This window comes from Enoplosus armatus, chromosome 16 (assembly GCF_043641665.1).
Source record: "Enoplosus armatus isolate fEnoArm2 chromosome 16, fEnoArm2.hap1, whole genome shotgun sequence".
Lineage (NCBI taxonomy): Eukaryota > Metazoa > Chordata > Actinopteri > Centrarchiformes > Enoplosidae > Enoplosus > Enoplosus armatus.
Genome location: NC_092195.1, coordinates 17,318,774 through 17,337,416, shown reverse-complemented (window position 1 = coordinate 17,337,416; position 18,643 = coordinate 17,318,774). Strand labels below are relative to the sequence as shown.

The 18,643-nt window shown below is 42.1% G+C and overlaps 1 protein-coding gene across 1 annotated transcript; it reads right to left on the bottom strand.

The window, feature by feature from the left end:
- Positions 1 to 463: 463 nt before the first annotated feature.
- LOC139298581 (serine/threonine-protein kinase Sgk1) lies at positions 464 to 5,869 on the bottom strand. The gene is made up of 13 exons (XM_070921237.1): positions 5,615 to 5,869; positions 4,949 to 5,024; positions 4,087 to 4,168; positions 3,959 to 3,999; positions 3,788 to 3,845; positions 3,598 to 3,681; positions 3,387 to 3,518; positions 3,161 to 3,273; positions 2,924 to 3,047; positions 2,720 to 2,815; positions 2,469 to 2,624; positions 2,270 to 2,359; positions 464 to 1,620 (listed from the first exon to the last, which is right to left on the bottom strand). Exons 1-13 carry the CDS (start codon positions 5,682 to 5,684, stop codon positions 1,456 to 1,458), a joined length of 1,287 nt encoding a protein of 428 aa, XP_070777338.1. The 5' UTR covers positions 5,685 to 5,869; the 3' UTR covers positions 464 to 1,455.
- Between the last annotated feature and the right edge of the window lie 12,774 nt (positions 5,870 to 18,643).

Sequence of the window (18,643 nt, the reverse complement as noted above, 5' to 3'; positions counted from 1 at the left end):
ACTGTTAGGGGAAAGCCAGCACCTATTCCATCTAGTGGTTCTTCTTCAAAGTTAATGAAGCATTTCCTTATACAGATTATTTTCTAGAAAAGGGACAAAGAGCTTTAGGGAAAAGAGATATGTACATACAGTATATATGGATCAGGCCGCCTTGGACAGGCACAAGACATTCACAGTTCTTCTCTACATGATGCATAAATACAAAAACATTTGTAACCACAGATTCTATAGTTTGTCTGGAGTGTTTGCAATAAAACAGCAATCACTTAAATTTGAAAGGAGATTGATATACAGTATGTGCTATCATTGATGTGGGCCTGTTATTGCTGGTTGAACTCTGTGTCACTCTCTCCTGATCAATAAGTCTTTCATAAAGTTTCCAAACAGAAGATACAAAGATAAACACAGTCACTGGTTGCAAATGAAAAGGAGTTGGAAAAATCAAAAATCAAATATACTGCCATACAGGAAATATAACTTTAATTTAATCTATTCATATACATGTATAACTCATTTATAATATATGCAGAACTTTCTTAAAAGTAAAGAATGTTTTGTCATTAAAACATGGAAAACCTTTTGGTTTTGCAATAAAATATATATAACTTTTTTCCTCTACACAGTACAGTAAAACTTTGATCTTCAGTTTATGAGGACAAACCGGTCAAAAAAAAGTGTTTTTTGTTAAAGCATACCATCGTTAACTGTTTGGTCCAAGTGTCACTGTTAGTGTACAACATTGAAATGCCATTATTTCTTTGTCCAAAGTAGAGATATGAAAATAAAAGGTATGAAGATATGCAGCTGTCTAATCCAGAGTTGCTGATGCTTAAAGCTGAATGTTTTACTTTTCCTGACCCTTGTTTCCTCAAGTGCAATTGAGCATTAACATGACAATAACAACGCATTGTGAACTTTGAAACAAAAAAATAGTTTAAACATATGTAGACATGTAATGAAGGCATCACCCTTAACGGCTAGCGCCTTGGTCAAAAGTCCAAACAAGTGAAATGGTTTTGTGGTGTTTGATAAAGCTGGCTCTTGCCATCGCTGTTGCTGCCGTCCAAACTGCCTTTCGAACCTCAGGCACTTCTCTTCTTGTCACTTCACCTGTAGCTGGGAGGTCCAGAGCCACCAGAGAGGGATGTTTTATGACCCCAGAGTGCATCCATACTTGGCACACGTATATTATAGTTTTGGGTGGTTGAGGCAGAAGAGTAGGGCCAGTGGTGTTTAACATGACAGTCCCCATTTGTATACTTTTCATGCACAAGATCCCTCAAGATCTGCTCCCCTGGTATTCATGTCCATATTGTCAGTTAGATCCTCTTATCAGGCCGTGTAACATCCCCCCAAACAGGCTGCTCCGGTGTGGTCCCTCAGTCAAGAAATAAGACTCTCAATCCAGAGCATTTATCCTGTTTCTTGTCAGCTCCCTGGGAGAGATGTTGGCGTTCACATGAAGGAGTGGTCTGCTGGAGGTCCGTAGGAGAAGCCTGGGAAAGCTCCGGCTGCTTCCTTGACGCTGCTGGTCACAGTAGGGGTGTCGGTGCACAGGGAGGAGGACACGGGCAGGTGGGTGAACTCTGGGTCGAAGTGTCGGAGGTCTGTGGGACCGCTCTGTGAAAACAAGCAGGAAGAACCGGAATTAGACATGTGTGTGTGTCGAGTGTCAAGAAACTAATAGATGTTTATTGTAATGCATTATACTGCTGTATTTTGACAACTGATTGATTGTTTAAGTCATTGATCGTGCAAAAATGGCAAATATTCGCTGGTTACAGCTTCTTCAATGCGAAGATTTGCTGCTCTTCATTGTTTTATATGATTGTGGACCTGAAACAGTTTGCCAATTAATCGATTAATCAATTGATTATTTCGTTTTAAGGCATTTTCAAGCATAAATGGCAATAATTCACTGGTTCTAGCTTCTCAAATGTGCATATTTTCTAGTTTTCTTAGCCTCTAAATAGATACTAACTGAATATCGTTGGGTTTTGGACTGTTTGTCAGACAAAACAAGACATTTTAAGACATAACGATGGGCTCTGGGAAACTGTGATAGTAATTTTTTACCATTAGCTGACATTTTATGGACCAAACAATTAATTATTGTTACTTGCAGCCGTATATGATTGTAAATTGAATATTTTGGTTTTTGGGGGGTTGGTTCGACTGACGAGTTAAAGACGTCACATAAGGCTCTGGGAAAGGGATTCATCGATATCTAAAAAAGAATCTGTTGCAGCCCTAGTTTGAGTTTGCTTACCACTGAGGGGATGAATGGAGGTGTGATCTTCTTGGCCATCAGGTCCTCCCAGTTGATTGGAGAGAAGAAGGAATGGTACTTGAGTTCAAGCTGGAGGGAAAAAAAGAAATCCTAGATTAGCAGACTGATAGAAAACAAACGTCACAGATCTCGTACACTCTATCTTATGTGTGCGTGAGGGTCAGCTGTGTGCACTTACAAAGTCATCCTTCACTCCCAGCCTCTTGGTGCGGTCCTTCTGCAGGAGCCCCTCGAGCAGTTCCCTGCCTGAGTTTGACACATTGGGCTTGAGCACAGGAGCCTTGTGCAGGATGTTGTTGTACATCTCAGCTGTGTTGCGACTGTAGAATGGGGGCTGTAAAGCAGAAGTGACAACAATTACGTTTATTTATTGCATGAACAAGCAGTAGCGCTGCACTAAGAATGTATAGAGGCACAGATTTCACTTACAAGTCCATAGAGCATCTCGTAGAGCACCGATCCCAGACACCACCAGTCAACCGTGCGGTCGTACGCCTGCTTCTGGAGAACCTCAGGGGCCAAGTACTGTGAAGAAAACAGAGTCAACACATGTCTGACAATTACAATCTGTCCTTTTTGGAGTTTCTGTATTAATAACGAGGATGTATGAAAGTCTAGAGATTTGTTTTGTACCTCAGGTGTCCCGCAGAAGGTTGTTGTGGTACCATTTGCCTCAACACCTTCTTTGCAGAGGCCAAAGTCTGTGAGGACGATGTGGCCCTGAGAGTCTAACAGGATGTTCTCAGGCTTCAGGTCCCTGAAAAGAAGAAGAAGAAAGCTTTTATAAAAAAATGACTTCAAAGTTACTCCTATGCAGTTCAGCACGTCATGTTAAGAAATGTCCACTAGGGGGCGCTGTAGGATCATTACCTGTACACAATGTGCAGGGAGTGGAGGTAGCCAAGTGCACTTGCAATTTCAGCAGCGTAGAACCTGGCTCTGGGCTCCAGGAAGATCCTCTCTCTCTGGAGGTGGTAGAACAGCTGGAGAGCACACAGACAAACATCTGTCAACATCGACTTGAAGCGTACTTTGATAATCCGACCCGATTTCTGGTCTGCGGTTGATTTCTGGGTGTTGTGAGACTTGAACTCACCTCTCCGCCGTTGACATAGTCAAGTACAAAGTAGAGCTTGTCGGTAGTCTGGAAGGAGTAGTGCAGCCCCACCAGGAAGGGATGCTTGATGTTCTTCATCAGCACACTGCGCTCAGCCATGATATGCTTTTGCTGGGAGGAATATATAGAGGTTAGTCTGGATTGAAGTTTATGCATGGCGATTGATCTCGATCTCTTGGGGGGGGCTTACCTCTTTCTTCTTCATGATGATCTTCTTCTGTAGCACTTTGACAGCGTAGTATTTGGTGGACTCCTTGTGTCGAGCCAGCAGAACCTGTAACAGAGCAAACATTTGCGTCAGTGATGTTGTTGCAGCGGTGATAGATTGTGAGCCGATAAGAGAAGTTAGTTATGTAAAAGAAGAAGTTAGACGGACTCACCTTTCCAAAGCTGCCTTTGCCGATGATTCGGAGGTAGTCAAAATCACAGGGTTTGATCCTAATGTAGAGAAACAAACATGATTTTTTATTGACACATGGTGAGGTGTTTAGATTTTACAAAACTGTTGCTGTCTACATTAAAAATAAAGACATTTTTTTAAGGCTACTTACTGAGTGTCCTCAGCCAGTGAACTTCGTGAATTTAGGCACATCTGAAAGATATGAAATGGAAATTCATAAGTACATCATCATATTTTGGAAAGAAAATGAGTCACAGCCAGTAAACAGTTTCAGCTTACCGGACTTTCAGGAAGTTCATCGTCATTTTCAACCTCCTCGTTTTGATTCTCATCAATCTTCAGGAAGTTGTTGACTTCAACGCTGGAAACAAAAAACAGAGCTGGTTATAAGATGGATTTTGATATCAGCTGTTACCCTTTTACAATATGTCTCATGGTTTTTTTTTTTTAGATTTTATGATTCAATGTGACTACATTTGGATTTTGTTTCACATCCTCTAAAGCAGTTTGTGAGACTGAAAAGCTGAATGAACGCTCCCTGCTGGGCTGTGAATGACCGTCTGAAACATCCAGACAGGTCAAGTTTAGAACAGAGCCTGGCCTGTCTGAGAAAAACCTTAAGCTGCTGGCCCACGACAAGGAGGTTTAGACGGCGGCTCTGCAGGACGCAGAGGTCCAGCCAAGGTGGCCTTTCATTATGGAGCATCTGGAGGGGACACCACAGACCTCGACCTGGAGGTCTGGCCCGTGTGTTCAGGACACCGTGATGGCCCGACCTGTGTATCGTGTAATAACTGAATTACCGGTTTATCCTCGTCTAGGGGACAGAGGGGATTTGCTGGAAAGGTGATTAGGCAGTGGAGAGGTTGTCAACGGACTCGTCATGAAAGGACTATTCTTACCCTCACCTCCTGGGACCCAGATTATTGTATTTCACAGAATGTCCTGCCAAACTCAGGTGGCTGATTGGATTTGCTGATTCACACTGATCATGAATGGGCTAATGATCAGAAATAAAACACTAGAGCCAGGAAGTAACGGATGCCCAGAGATCCTCCTCGTGGCCCATTTTAAAGCCAATTTTCCATCCAAATCTATCATCTTTTTCCTCATGGAATATAATTCCAACAGAAATACTCACTGTTGGCAGATATGTGGGGTCGACACCAGCTTCTGGATGAAGTCATTCAGCCCCATTTTTCTCTCCTTGATGAAAGCTGCAAATGGAGAAAGAGAGGGAAAGAACTGATGTCAGTGTTTGAGAAAGCATCACACACCCGCAGTATCACCCCCCTCACACGATGCAAAGACTTTTGTCCTCCATGTAGAGATGAAAATATCTGTTAGAGCTGTAATCCGCTGTTTCTGAGTTCCACATATCCTGTTATAGGGTAGATTTGCGTGATGTGCATAGACCTCTAATGCTGCGGGCTTATGGGTTATGCAACCACTTGGGTCACCCATTCAGATGCCAACAGCGGTGGCCAACAAAGCATTTTCCATCCTCGATTCTCACAACAACGCAAATAACCAGTTTAAAGGCAGATTTCTTTCCAGTTACATTTAATTCTAAGCGATTTATGGGATTTATTATTATTATTATTATTATTATTTTTTTTTTTTATAAAAGTAGAACAAAAAAGCACTTTGCAGTTGGGTTTAATTCATCCTTTGACAGCTGTTTGGTTTATTAATAAACACGCATCGATAAACACGCACAGTTTGGTACACTAATCAATACAATAGCAGCTTTAGTGATGAATATGAATTGTGATGATTGTTTTGGGGTTGTTTTTTTTACGCTCACCGGTGAGAACGGCGACAATCCCCCGCATTTTGCAGTAAGTCAGATCACATCCAGCTTCAGTCACAGCCATGTTGAGCGACAGAACAAATATCCAACGTGAAACACGAAGAAGAATAAATCAATGATAGTCCCTCTGTGGTCCTCCAACAGTCAGTTATCGGTGACTCCGCCGCGTCGTGTCCGGTTGAAAAACGCGCAGCGCTCAGTCGACCGCGCTTCTCTCCGAGTTGCCGCTGCCCTGTGCGCGAGCCGGCGCAGCTCGTATATATACGCAGCACGTGGTTCCTGCGGGAGGCGACGCCCATTTTTTATCGTCACCCGCGTAACCACGGCAACTGCCGGTTGACGTCACGGGATTCCGCTGCAGCCATATTCTGCCTGTAGGAGGCGAGGGGATGACGAGGAGAGCTCACCGCAGAGGAGGAGGAAGAGGAGGAGGAGGAGGTGAGGATCCCTCCTCCTCCTCCTCTTCATCATTTCTCTCAATGGAAAGCTCCAACTGACTGTAATCGCGGCGCGCACAAAGGGATTAAAGTCAGTTATTAAGAGAGCCAGAAACAATCACAGGAACAGAGCTGATACTCTTTTTTTCCCCCTGGTACCTTGTCTGCAAGGAATCACAAAAATGGGCTCCTGCAGTCCTTTTAATTTGAAAGGATGTGGAGAAATGTATGTCACGATTGCTGCATTTCATCTTCTGCCTGCAGCAGCTGCAGTTTCTAATCCTGGCAATCCACATGAAAGCTATAAAATGCATGATTGAACAAAAAAAAAAGACAAAGAAAAAGAACAATTCTGCACAATTCCGTGCAATTTCCAGAAAGCTCCATGTGCTTTGCATTGTAAATAATTAGTGGACTGATGAGGTCAAGGTTGTAAAGGTGACTTGGCACGTCAGAATTATATAAATTCAGAGAAATTCCACATGACATCATGCTCGTTTAAGCTGAAGTGGTGATCAGTCCAGCTGTCACAGATGTGGTCCACTAACCCTGGAAGTTGCATAACTGTGCCATAATGCAGATAGCTGTACGGCCTGAGGACGACACTGAGCCGCATAGCAAATGTTCCAGCGAGTGTTTAGTGATTTATTTGGTGTCTGCTGACTGAAGTGTCGTTTGATTCCTCGCAGAGCAATCATGGCTTTTTGGATGAGTGATCAGAGCTGTGTATTAGTGTTTTATTCCACAGGGAGAATAGTGATAAAACATTTCTCTTGTAACTGCTGCTTTCTGCCTCAAATATTGTACTTTTTACCCGACTACAATTATTTGACTTCTGTTACTAGTTACTTTACACGTTAAGAGATTCATATTTAACAAAATATTATACAGTTATTAGAACAGAACGGTTAGTAATCAAATAGAATCAAACTATTTTGCATCATTTTTCAAGCAAAAACTATGAAACAATTCTCTGTTTCCAGCTTCTCACACAAGAGAGTTTTCTGCTTTTCTCTATTTTAACAGAATATCTGGATTTTTGGTCAAACAACAACAAAATGTTTTGATCCCCTCTGGCATTTTTTCACTATGTCACTGCAGATTAATCGATAATGAAAATAATCTTTAGCTGCCGCCATAATTGTTGTAGATTAAACTCTCCAACAGCATATAAAATAGTTAAACAAGCCTCACCTCAAATTCTACTTGACGCACATTAATGCATCTGTAATAATAATCCAATAATATAAAAGTATAACACTCACAGTGGTTGTTTTCTGCATTATGAGAACTTTTACTTAATTGCTGGTAATACTAACATACTTTCACTTGAGAAATAATGTCAAAGCAGGACTTTTACTTGTAATGGAGTGTTATTTTAATTTCTGATTAATCTGCAGAAAATGTCAACCCAAAATAAATGTCTTCAAATGTCTTGTTCTGTCCTGCCAACGGTCCAAAACACAAAGATATTCAGTTTATTATCATATATAACAAAGAAAACCATCAAATCCTCACATTTGAGAAGCTGGAACCGGCAAATGTTACTGATCAGTTATTTGACTGATTGCTGCAGTAAAGTATCTGAGTACTTGTTCCACCACTGTTCTTAAAAACATCTGCTTCACTCCTTAGAGATTCATTCAGCTGAGCTCCATCAGTGGGGAACTCCTGTGTTTTGTCCCCAGAGTTTGACATGTGACAGTCAGGCAATAGCAGTGAGATGTCACAGGACTGGTAGTTCTTTTACTGGCGAAAAAAGGGAAGTTAATCTGTGGTGTAGGCCCAAACAGAGACTAGCTGGTGCAGAGCCAGCAGTGTATCATGTCGAACCCTGGAAGGCTACCTGAGCAAACACTCGCAGCCCAGCTTCAGCTCTGTTTACACACAGAAACACATCGGATCCGATTGCAGGACAGCGACACCTCTCCCAGGCTGTGTGTGAGGCTTTTTCCTCACCTCATGTAGTCCTTCTCTGAATTATTCAAGTGTATCGTGTTGTCATCTCTGGTAACATGTAGAGGGACAAACATGACTCAGGTAGTTCCCCTGAACTTATTCTTCTGCCACTTCTGTTTTTGATTTGCGTTGTTTGTTTCTGTCGTGATGGAACTGAAAGTCAGGTGCTGTAGAGCAAAACACAGCTGGCAGAAGTGGTATTTCCCCTTTTTCTAAATGAGGTTTTTCTACTTAAAAAAACTGACGCATAGGTCATGAAGTGTGAAACATTCACGTCAGTCTGATTAAAGCCTTTCCTCGTGTGATAGATAAAGATCATCTGCCCTTTAGAAGTTTTCAGATACATCACTACAAATGCACTGAACATGCATCAGAGATGGTATCTCTCTCACGTTCTCTCCCTCGATTCTTCCTGAATGTCTCTCCAAGTGCCAGATTAATCAGGTTTTATTTAGCACCTTCTCTACAGCTGCCCAGCTTTCCGTCGCTCCGTCCAGCCGTGTGATTGATGCTGAGCAGACAGACAGCACTTCTGCTCACTGAAAATCGACTGTCGTGAGTCACCTGCCAGCAGATCCAGTAAAAGCCTCTTCAGCTCTCACGGGGTGCCATCGATCATGACTCCCCAACCTCAGTGTGATACCACCTGTGCCACATGACTATAGGCCCCCACCCTCTCATGTTACATTCAAGGCACAAAGCTAAGCATCGGGTTTTCAAAGAAATAAATACCAGACAATCTTTGAAAAACCCTGAAGGTTGTTCAACAATACTTACTGCAGATTTTTTTTAGCCATCATCACCTTTTTAAGTTAATATATTAGCAACACCAGATGGATGAAAGTCCAATATTCACTCTCTTTTAGCACTGAGGGAAATAGCTCTGTCTCTTTAGCTGCTAAATGCTACACTGTGTTAACCAGCTAGCCTCTAACTCTGTCTGTCTGCCGTTTGGTGTTGAGCAGGAAGCGTACAGCAAGTTTTTGAGGTTTTTAGCTGAAAACAGCTGATGGCACTGTGGTTATAGTCGCTGTAAAGACTCCTCTAACCATCTGGATGAAAAAATATTCAATCTGTTGCACGTTTGGAACCCGCTTCGCAAGTTGCGTCTGTATTTTAGCTGGAAATGACACACATGTTCTTTTTTTAAAACACACACAAAATATGGTCGTGTTGTTTTGGATTTTCAGTATGTACCAATATAACCGATGAGCAAATTGAACAAGGAGATATGTCATTTCCAGCCACCATCTTTGTTTGGATTAAGAAAAACAGGTGCGGCATTGGAAACAGAGGATGAAATATTTTCTCATCCAGATGTTTAGAGACGTATTTAGTTGTTGTTAAACGACCTTCTGGGTTTGTCAAAGATTGTCGGGTATTTATTTGTCTAAACTAGACTTCTACCTGCCTGGCTACTTGCTCCTGGTGTAGTGGGCAGGAGGCAACAGAAGGTGGATGAATGAGTCATACAGACAAACAGGTCCTCAGTGACCAACCGTGAGGCTGGCAGGAAGACTGCTGGCTAATGAGGATGGAGGATCTCTAATTACAATATGGGTCTTGTTGACGGGCTCGGAGGAGCGATCACGGCCAGACAGTCGTGCCAACTTCTTCAGCCTCTGCTCTCACACGAGAACAAGATCTATGCTAAAAATCACATCTTCAGTTCCTCTTTTCTGTTTGAGCTTGCCGTCTGCATCCTTCTCTCACATTCTCTCGGCACTTAGCATTACTCATGCAGAGAACCGCAGAGATGCAGACCGGAGGTCGCAGTGCAGCCTCAGGCCCCAGCGAGTGGGAGCAGATTTTGGTTTATGAAGCCAGAGTTAGAATTACAACCATCTTTGTTGAATTCTCTGCTGAATTCCCAGGCAGGAGATGAGATGTGTTTTTTATTTTTCCCATCTTCCATGGGGATTAGATGGCTGCTCATTCGCCTGCTTCATCAGATAAAAAAGAGAAAAGAGGAAAGAAATGTTTGCTCTTTTATGTGGTGACTCAGACACACACTGCTGCCAAGTTATTACAAATGATGCATTACTTTAATTTGCCGCCAAGAAAGTGGGGTGATCGTGCCTATTTTGAATTGCAAAGCCTCTATTAATTATATTAATGTGACTGGTATTACTGCTGTAATTACTATCATGATGGTAAAATGAGCTTTGTCCTGAGGCACTCTTGTATTACCTCCAGTCTAACATCATGTTTCTGTGACTCTATACAGCAGGTTTCCTGTGCATCACTGAAACTATAACAGCTCAGTAGAAGGGAAGCAGATTAAAAAAAAAAAAAAGACAGAAGCCATTTTCATTCAGAGCACCAGACTCTCATTCACTAACTGCACAACCCATGTAGGCCAAACATCATGAATCAGTGGACAGTGGTGCCATCTGTTATTGAATGCAGTTCCTGTTCCTCTTTTTGTGGCCTGCGTTGTGATTATGTGAAATACGAAGCAACAAGTAGGCCGGACACATGGAAAAAACACTTAAACTCAAGTCTATGGAGTGAGCCTGATGTTGAACATCAATATTGCCCTCTAAAGAAGCACACACCTAAATAAAGCAAACACTCTTACACAGCCACCACCAATTTATTAATCTGGTCCAGCTTGTGGTCTGCTGAGTGTCGATAGCATCGCAAATCCAGCGTAAACCTCATGAGGTCAGTTATCACTATGAGATATTTCATCTGGAAAACATCCGCTGAGAATCACTCGAGGGTGGCAGCTGGAAACAAAACCAGTCAATGAAGCGCGAAGTGATTTAGATGATGACGACAACGAGCTGCATTGTTTTTACGAATTTGAAGTGGGTGCCATTTTGTTGCCGCGCATCTCCGAGACCTTGTAGCAGGGGTCGACTCCACGGGTTGCAAAAAGGGTCAGAGGTCAGATTGTGTAGAAGTCTATGAGAAAACGTCCCTACTTCTCACGTGATTTATTACCTCAGTTAACATTTTCCTAATGAGTTTATGGTCTCAATCGCCTCAATACAGCATAATGCTCATTTTGTAAATTATTGTTCCATTCAGAATAAAATAGACGATAAAGCACGGTATGCTTTAGGGAGTGGCTACCTTGTCGCTACCACGGCGACCTGTCGACCAGGATAGAGGCGTTCGGTAGCACTAAAAGACACTCTACTACCCTCTTGTCTAAATATGGTCACTTCTGGCTCCAAAATAACAAGATGACATCGGCCAAAATGCCAAAATGGTAATCCAAAGTGATTTTGGTCTACGTCCAATCATGATGTCCCTCATCCAAACAAATACCTACTGAGCTTTTCCAGACCACAATGAGTGAAGTTAAGTTTATGAGCTGGCTCTTTGCGAGGCTACAGAGTGAAGGCCAAATATGTACATCTGGCCATGGCTACATCCTGAAACACCAACAGAGATACAATCGAGACATCCAGGTTTGGTGACAGTCTTGAAGGAATTAATTGACATTTTGGGAAATACGCTTATCTGCTTTCTTGCTGAGAGCTAGATAGAAAGATGGATACCACTCTCATGTCGTGTACGGTAAATTTGAAGCTACAGCCGGTTAGCTTAGCTTAGCATAAAAAATGGAAACATGAGCAAAGAGCTGGCCTGGCTCTATCCACAGGTAACACAAGCTGCCTACGATTAACACAATATATTGTTGTGGTTTTACGAGGGGTTATGTGCTGAACGATTTCTTAGTCGAGGGCAGTATCTTCCCGGAGTCTTGTCGTCACAGTGAGGTTACCATGCAACCAGCACACCAACTTGTCGTTTTTACACTTTGGATTCTGAACAGATTAAAACAAAACGAGATATAAACTGTTCACTAGTGAGCTTTAGAGCTGTTGGTAGGCAGATTGTGTGACCTTTGGACAGAGCGAGGCTAGCTGTTCACCCCTGTTTTCAGTCTTTATGCCAAGCTAAGCTAACCATCCATTAGCTCTAGCTTCAAATTCACCATACAAACATGAGAGTGGTATCAATCTCTTCATCTAACTCTCGGCATATTTCCCAGTTGTCAAACTATTCCTTTAAAATCATCTCATCTCAACAAAATCATCTGATACTTTCAGTCCTGGTTACAATGTCAAGGCCCAGCAGTAGCTTTCATCCTCTCAGGTGACTAATGACATGAAAAGCAAGGGAGCTGCAGGGAGGAGACGAGAGTCTCTGCGTTGGACAGAATTAACCAGACAATGCAAAGTACTCGATGATGCCTTTAAATTTGGCATCTGGTTGTTTACGTGGCCAAAAAGCAATCTTAAGTGGTGGCAAAGCAAGGAGAGGGAATGCAAAAAAGGACGAGGGGATTGAATAGTTAATAAACAGTCATAAACATGCAAGAATCACATGATTGAAAAGGCAAACAAAGGGACAATGTTTAGAAAATTGAGGTTTTGGATCTAGACGTGAATGTTAAACCGCTAAAGAGGAAAAGTTGCACGTCTCAAGGTGCATCCTCCTCTGCTGTGCTGCTGAGAGGCTGCACATTAATTCCCCCAGACAATCTCATAACACAGACAGTGTATTAAAGGAGCACCTACCTATGAAGGATTTCTTGCCGGTCTTCATGTCGTCCTAAGTGTTTGATTGTATTTGCTATCGGACTCTGGGTCTCAGATGAATGACCGTCTTGTCTGCTGCAGAGCGTCCAGGTGATTGAGTGCCTGAGAAAGACGTAGCCCTCCTGTAAATATGCCTCCCTCTCCTTCTCCGTCTTCTTTTCAATGGCTCTCACTGCAGCTCTGGTCGGAAAAACTCTTCGATTCACAGGCAAATAACTTTCCCCCGCTGCACTTCCCTCTTCCCTCTGTCGTTCCTTCCTCTTATCACCCTGCCTGCGCTGAGACCAAATAGCTGAAACCAGAGATCTGTGACGCACCTGCTTCTCCTCCTCTATACACCCCTCATCCCACCGCCTCCACCCTCATCTGTTCTTTTATCTACCTGGAGAGCCTCGAACAAAACAAAAGCAGGTGTCTGGTTACAGCTCCCGTGAGCATGGGAGTCCCACCGGAGGGGAAACCAGTCTCCATGACACGGGAACCACCTGAGGAATACAGGGAACACACAGAGAGGGTTTTATATCTGCTTTTAATTGGCCACTATTGCGTAGGTTGTGCGTTCACTGCTCATCAGCCTCCTCTACCACCTTCATTTACCGTCTCTGAGGAGTTTAAGGGGTAAAATTATCCGGTTAGTCACACTGACAGCCCTGATTGCTTTGTTAGCCGTCTGCCTCGGGCTGTAGGCCATCAGATACAATGAGGGCTGTGTGATGAAGAGCGAGGTCTGTGTGGGTTGACGTACAGGAGCAACAGCAGCATCACTGATGAGTTAGGCCATTTGTCACACAGTGAGGCGCTGTGGTGAATTATGATTTCGCTTTGGAAGCCGGACAAGTGAGCTACAATCATACTGTGTTTAATTTACAAAGATGATGGGATGTGATACATCTATTAAGTTTACAACCGGAAAAAAAAAAAAAAAAAACACAGCCTGAAGAGAGATCGCCGAGCTTAATCAACACTGACAACCTCAACAAAAACAGACATTATCGTTTCAAGAGAATTGGTATTTACCCTGAATTTAACAAATGAATCCTGTTAAGTTTAACTTAAACTCTGTTTCAAGGCTGACAGCAGCACAGAAGGTTATAAAGTGCAGCATACCATGTAGTGATACACACGAGTGAGAAATAATTAAATATGAAATCAACATTAAGATGTTGTTCCACTATGAGCATCCAGAGCGACCCTCAGTCATTCAGGTCATCTGCTTTAATTGGTCACCTGCCTCTACAAAGCCCTTTGAGAGAGGGAGGGACAGCGTACTCTTTAAATATCAGTTTGCACCACAGCTGTCGACACGAGACTTGGTTACATTCGGTCCATGGGCTATTGCATTTGCACCTAGTTTAAATAAGGGTTCTCGTTATCTCGATCCTCCCCGCATTGTGATCGGATTTCAATATGAAAATTCAGGTGTGGCTGTCGAACATGTCAACAAACGAGATGCTTCCCAGGTCGAGAGAAGCCACGCCGCGGTCAGCCGTCATATATTATTAGATCACTTTTTGCGAGGGAGGATGGCTACTACTTGGAGCTTTTCCAAGTGTCTGACAACATTATGGAAAGGATCCCTACAGAGATAGACCTTTTTGCTTAAGAGTAAGATGAATTACTCCCGTCTTCCTTCAATGACTCACATCTCATGAGATTTCAGAGCGAGAAAAGGATAAACAAAGAGGTCTATCTCTGTCGGGATCCTTTACATAATGTTGTCAGACACTTAGAATAACAATCTGAGCCTGTCAGTGGCAACAACAACGCTTTTAGTGAGTGCAGTTGCCATTTTGAGAAATACAAATACTTTGCAGCCATTGTAGCCCGTTTGAGCTTGAACACCAGTGAAAACGATGAATAAATAAACTACAGGTAGGCCTTGCATGGCCACACGTCCTGAACATTTAAAAAGGAACTTGGTTTCACTTATGTAAAAAACACTATTAACACGACTTTGACAGCAAAATGCCATTTTATTTTAATGGTCAACATTCAGACACCTGAAGGACTTTCAACTTGAGTTGCAGTTTTCTTAAAAAGACATTTTTACATTACGCTCTTTACGTTTATTTGGCGTGAAGTTAAGGTCTTTTTTTCCAAAATGCATTCAGCCGCCATAGAAAAAAAGGAACTAGATGAAATTTAGGTGCATTCTTCCCAAACAAAATACCTCAGAGCACATTCAGTGCTGCAAAATACGCAAACTGACTTGGACATGCCCTCAAGGACACGAGGCTCGACTTGGACTTTCCCCAAAAGACTTATAAGTAAATAAGAATATAAGCAGTGATAAGCGGCTTTGATCAGCCTCAATTTATCCTGACTCTGACATAAAGTTCTCTCAGTTAATAAAGATTGTTTGTACAAAAACACATCAGCATTGCTAATAAAAGAAGGGTCTTTATTAATCCCTGAAAAGACAACACGCATATTTTCCATGTGAGACATTTTACAGCTCGTTTATTGATACTGAATCTACTGCCCTGCTGCTGAACTCCAACTTCACAGCAAACAGAAACTGCTCCCACTGCTGACTAACAAGCATTATTTAAATTTCAAAACCTCGAGGTCAAGGAGAGTTTATAAATGTTCTCATTGAAACGAGCTGCAAAGGAGAACGGGGCTTTAAAAACTTCCACTGAGTCATCTCATATCTGCAGTGTTGAAACGGAGCAACTTCGCCAACAAACATATTTTTTCAGCCTGCTCATCACCTTGAAGAACACTGCACGACATAGTTCACAGGGAAAGTGAAAATAAATACAGATTGATATCATGTAACTTGAGAAAAGACTGCAGGGAAGTTTTTTACAGCTTGAGTGTTTCATGATGAGGCCGAAGCACAGGAATAATATGTGACAAACCACTTTGACCGGACAGATTTACATGTAATTTAAATCGGGGCAGAGTGCGAGCAGGGAAATGTAAGACGGATGAGCCGGTGTGTGATGGAGTAACGCAGAAACAGGCTGTTGATTCATGTGATTGTTTGTCGCTGACAATCTTTGGCTTCATTGTTGAGTGTCGCTGACACAGAAATGAGGGAAACAATTGTTTGTTGTTTGCTTGTTTACTGGACTTTTCCTTTCAGACACAAACACTAAAATTTAGTTTTTCTTGTTTGGCTCACCTTAACTTTACCATGTGAATCAACGCCGGCTGCTATAGGTGAGATTTAAGATGAAGCTGCATGAGAAATAAACACAGGTACAAGAGAGAAAGAGTGAGGAAAATAACTGGTTAATGTGTAATAACGCCATCTCGATTAGTTGATTGAAAAGCTTGACATTTTGTGAAACACAATTATTATATAGCTTAGCATAAAGACTGGAGACAGGTGGAAACAGCTAGCCTAGTCTCTGTCCAAATGTAAAAAAGATCTTCCACCATGTTATATCTTGTTTGTTTAATCTGTACAAAAGCTGAAATGTAAAAAGCAGTTGTTTTTTATGTGCCAGACTTTTTCTTGGCCGGGTGCATTGACTTCCTAGAGTCTTGTTGTCACTGTGAGGTTGCTAGGCAACCAGACGGAAAATCACAACGTGTTGTTTTTACACTTTGGTTTTTGTTTGGATTACACAAATGAAAACAAACGAGAACCTGTTCACTAGTGAGCTTTAGACCTTTGGACAGTGTGAGGCTAGCTGGTTCCCCCTGTTTCTAGTCTTAATGCTAAGCTAAGCTAACCGGCTGCTGGCTGTAGCTTCATATTTGATGGACAGAAAGCGAACAATCGCTTTTGCCAAATTGTTGAACTAATACTTAAATTAATTATTCCATCCAAAAAAATTTGATGTTTTTATTTATTATCAAGCAAAAAAATAAAAGGTTCCAGGTTTTCCAAATATTAATATTCATGTTTCTCTGTTTCATATCAAGGTAAAATGAATATCTTTGGACTGTTGGTCGGAACAAAACAAGTAATTTGACGACGCCCCCTTTGGCTCTGAGACATTGTGATATTTCAGTATTTTTCACGTTTTGTAGACAAAACCATATATCAATTAATAATCAACACATTAAAGAGACAATGAAAATGATCGTTTGTTGCAGCCATAATGTGGAATACAATAAGACCATGACATAAAGGGCAAACCCAAATCAAATATACAGAGTGGCAGTCTATATAATACATTTGCCGCGTTTCAAATTCAAATTTCAACTCTTAAACAACAAAGTGAGACGTTTCCAGTCAGGGGAAAGCAGTGTTTGCATTATTCAGCCAATTCATGACCGCCAAGTCAACTCTGTGGAGGGGAAGGACGAATAACCTGTGAGCAGCAGCGAGGAGGCCAGAGGCGAGGGATTGAGATCACTCTGTCTGTACAGTAGGTCACTCTGGGAACAGCCCCGGCTCACCTGTTGCTATCTTTAACCTGATTAGCAGCAGGTCATGTTGGAGGGAAATCAGTCAGGTGTGTGTGTGTGTGTGTGTGTGTGTGTCAGCTCAGCTCTTTCGCTGTAAAAGTCGAGGCTGATTCCCATGAAAATCTAATCTAATGCAAGAACTTTCTTTCTGTAGAGCCACTCGAAGAGCCGTAGAAAACACAATTTCAGGGATGTCGCAGAGAGACGCGATGTCAGTCTGCCGTCTCTGTTTGAGGGTCACCCACTAGGTGAGGGTGGATTTAACGGGATGCTCTCCAGACATGCAAGAGCTTATCACTCGCTGCCTTATAAATAGAAACTGGCTGGGCTACTTTAGTCGTCTTAAGATCCGTGTGATCCTAAATGTGAAATGTTGAGTCACACTTGGCACAGACAGGAAGGAGATGCAAAACGTCTAACGTCTCTTGGTGAATCTTTACGTGTTTGCATGGTAGACATTTTGACATGTAGGTAAAGCACAGATGTAAATAATAAATATATAAAATAATGATGGTTGAACTCCATTTAGCTGCTTTAATAGAAAAGAGCCATCATTGATATTATTAGTGCTTTTCCTACTGTGACAAATCAAAACGTCTGCTGTGGAAAAGGCCCACACACAAAGGCCTGCAAGTTAGCCTGATCAAATGTAGATACTTTGAAATTAGTAAATGAGAATGACTTGGGTGAGATCTATACATTTGAAACAGAAAGTATTTCTATAACATAAAGTATTGGCATTCCCATCAGCCTCAGCTGAACTTTGTGTCCAGTGCTAATTAGTAAATGTTAGCATGCTAAACCAAGATGGCGAACAATAAACATCACGCCTGCTAAACATCAGCATGTTGTGCGTCAGTGAAAGCATGTTGGCTCGCTAAAGTTAGCATTTAGCTTGAAGCACCGCTGTGCTGTCTTATTACCAAAAACATCCAGGTCAGTTTAAACAGGTTTTCACACAAATTGTATGTCCTCATGCACTGAAAGTTGATACTGATTAATATGAGGTGAGGAAAACAGTAGGGGAAAGAGACAAGAGACCCTCAAAGTAAGTTAAGACAAACATAATTTTTTAATTAAAAACTTGAACTCATGAGCAGTGGGTATGTCAGACTCTATTCTGAGGCTCTTGGTGATCAATACTTGGTATGCATGTGAGATACGCGTGCTGGTGATTTCACAGGGAGAAAGGAGACGGGATATTTACCAGCAGACATGAGATGCTTTATGTTTTCTCCTCACGTCCAATCTCCTTCACACACGAACAGACCCTCACAGCCGCTTGAGAGATACTCGCTAAAAGGACTCAGACAAGATAAGTGCATTCGCAAATCCCTCGACGACTTAACAGCTGTGTGTCAACCATTTATCTTTATGGTACGAGGACCTCAGTTTGTAAAAACACAACCAGAGATCGTGTGTATGATTCTGTAAAGGAATATATCAACTATAGGCTAAGTATAAACAAGTGAGGTCAGTGTTATATCAGAGAAACTGACCCACTTTGGACCCTAAATGAAGTGACACTCGATGTACTGCAGGACGAGAGGAGGGAAAGTTTAGGCCCGGCTGTCCCGCTGCACTTTTAGAAATGTGACAGCTTCATTTCTGTCAGTAATGAGGACACTTTGCTTGGACTACAGTAGGGCATCTGGCCAGTCTACCCCCAAGGACGGAGCAGGATGGAAAATATAACGTAT

Bases quoted from the DNA above. Each gene is read 5' to 3' on its own strand.
- LOC139298581 (XM_070921237.1), bottom strand. From the start codon at position 5,684: ATGGCTGTGACTGAAGCTGGATGTGATCTGACTTACTGCAAAATGCGG. The intron at 3,682-3,787 runs GTGAGTCCGTCT...GCTCTGTTACAG, and splicing joins GCAAAGGCAGCTTTGGAAAG to GTTCTGCTGGCTCGACACAA. The intron at 3,274-3,386 runs GTGAGTTCAAGT...TGTGCTCTCCAG, and splicing joins ACTATGTCAACGGCGGAGAG to CTGTTCTACCACCTCCAGAG.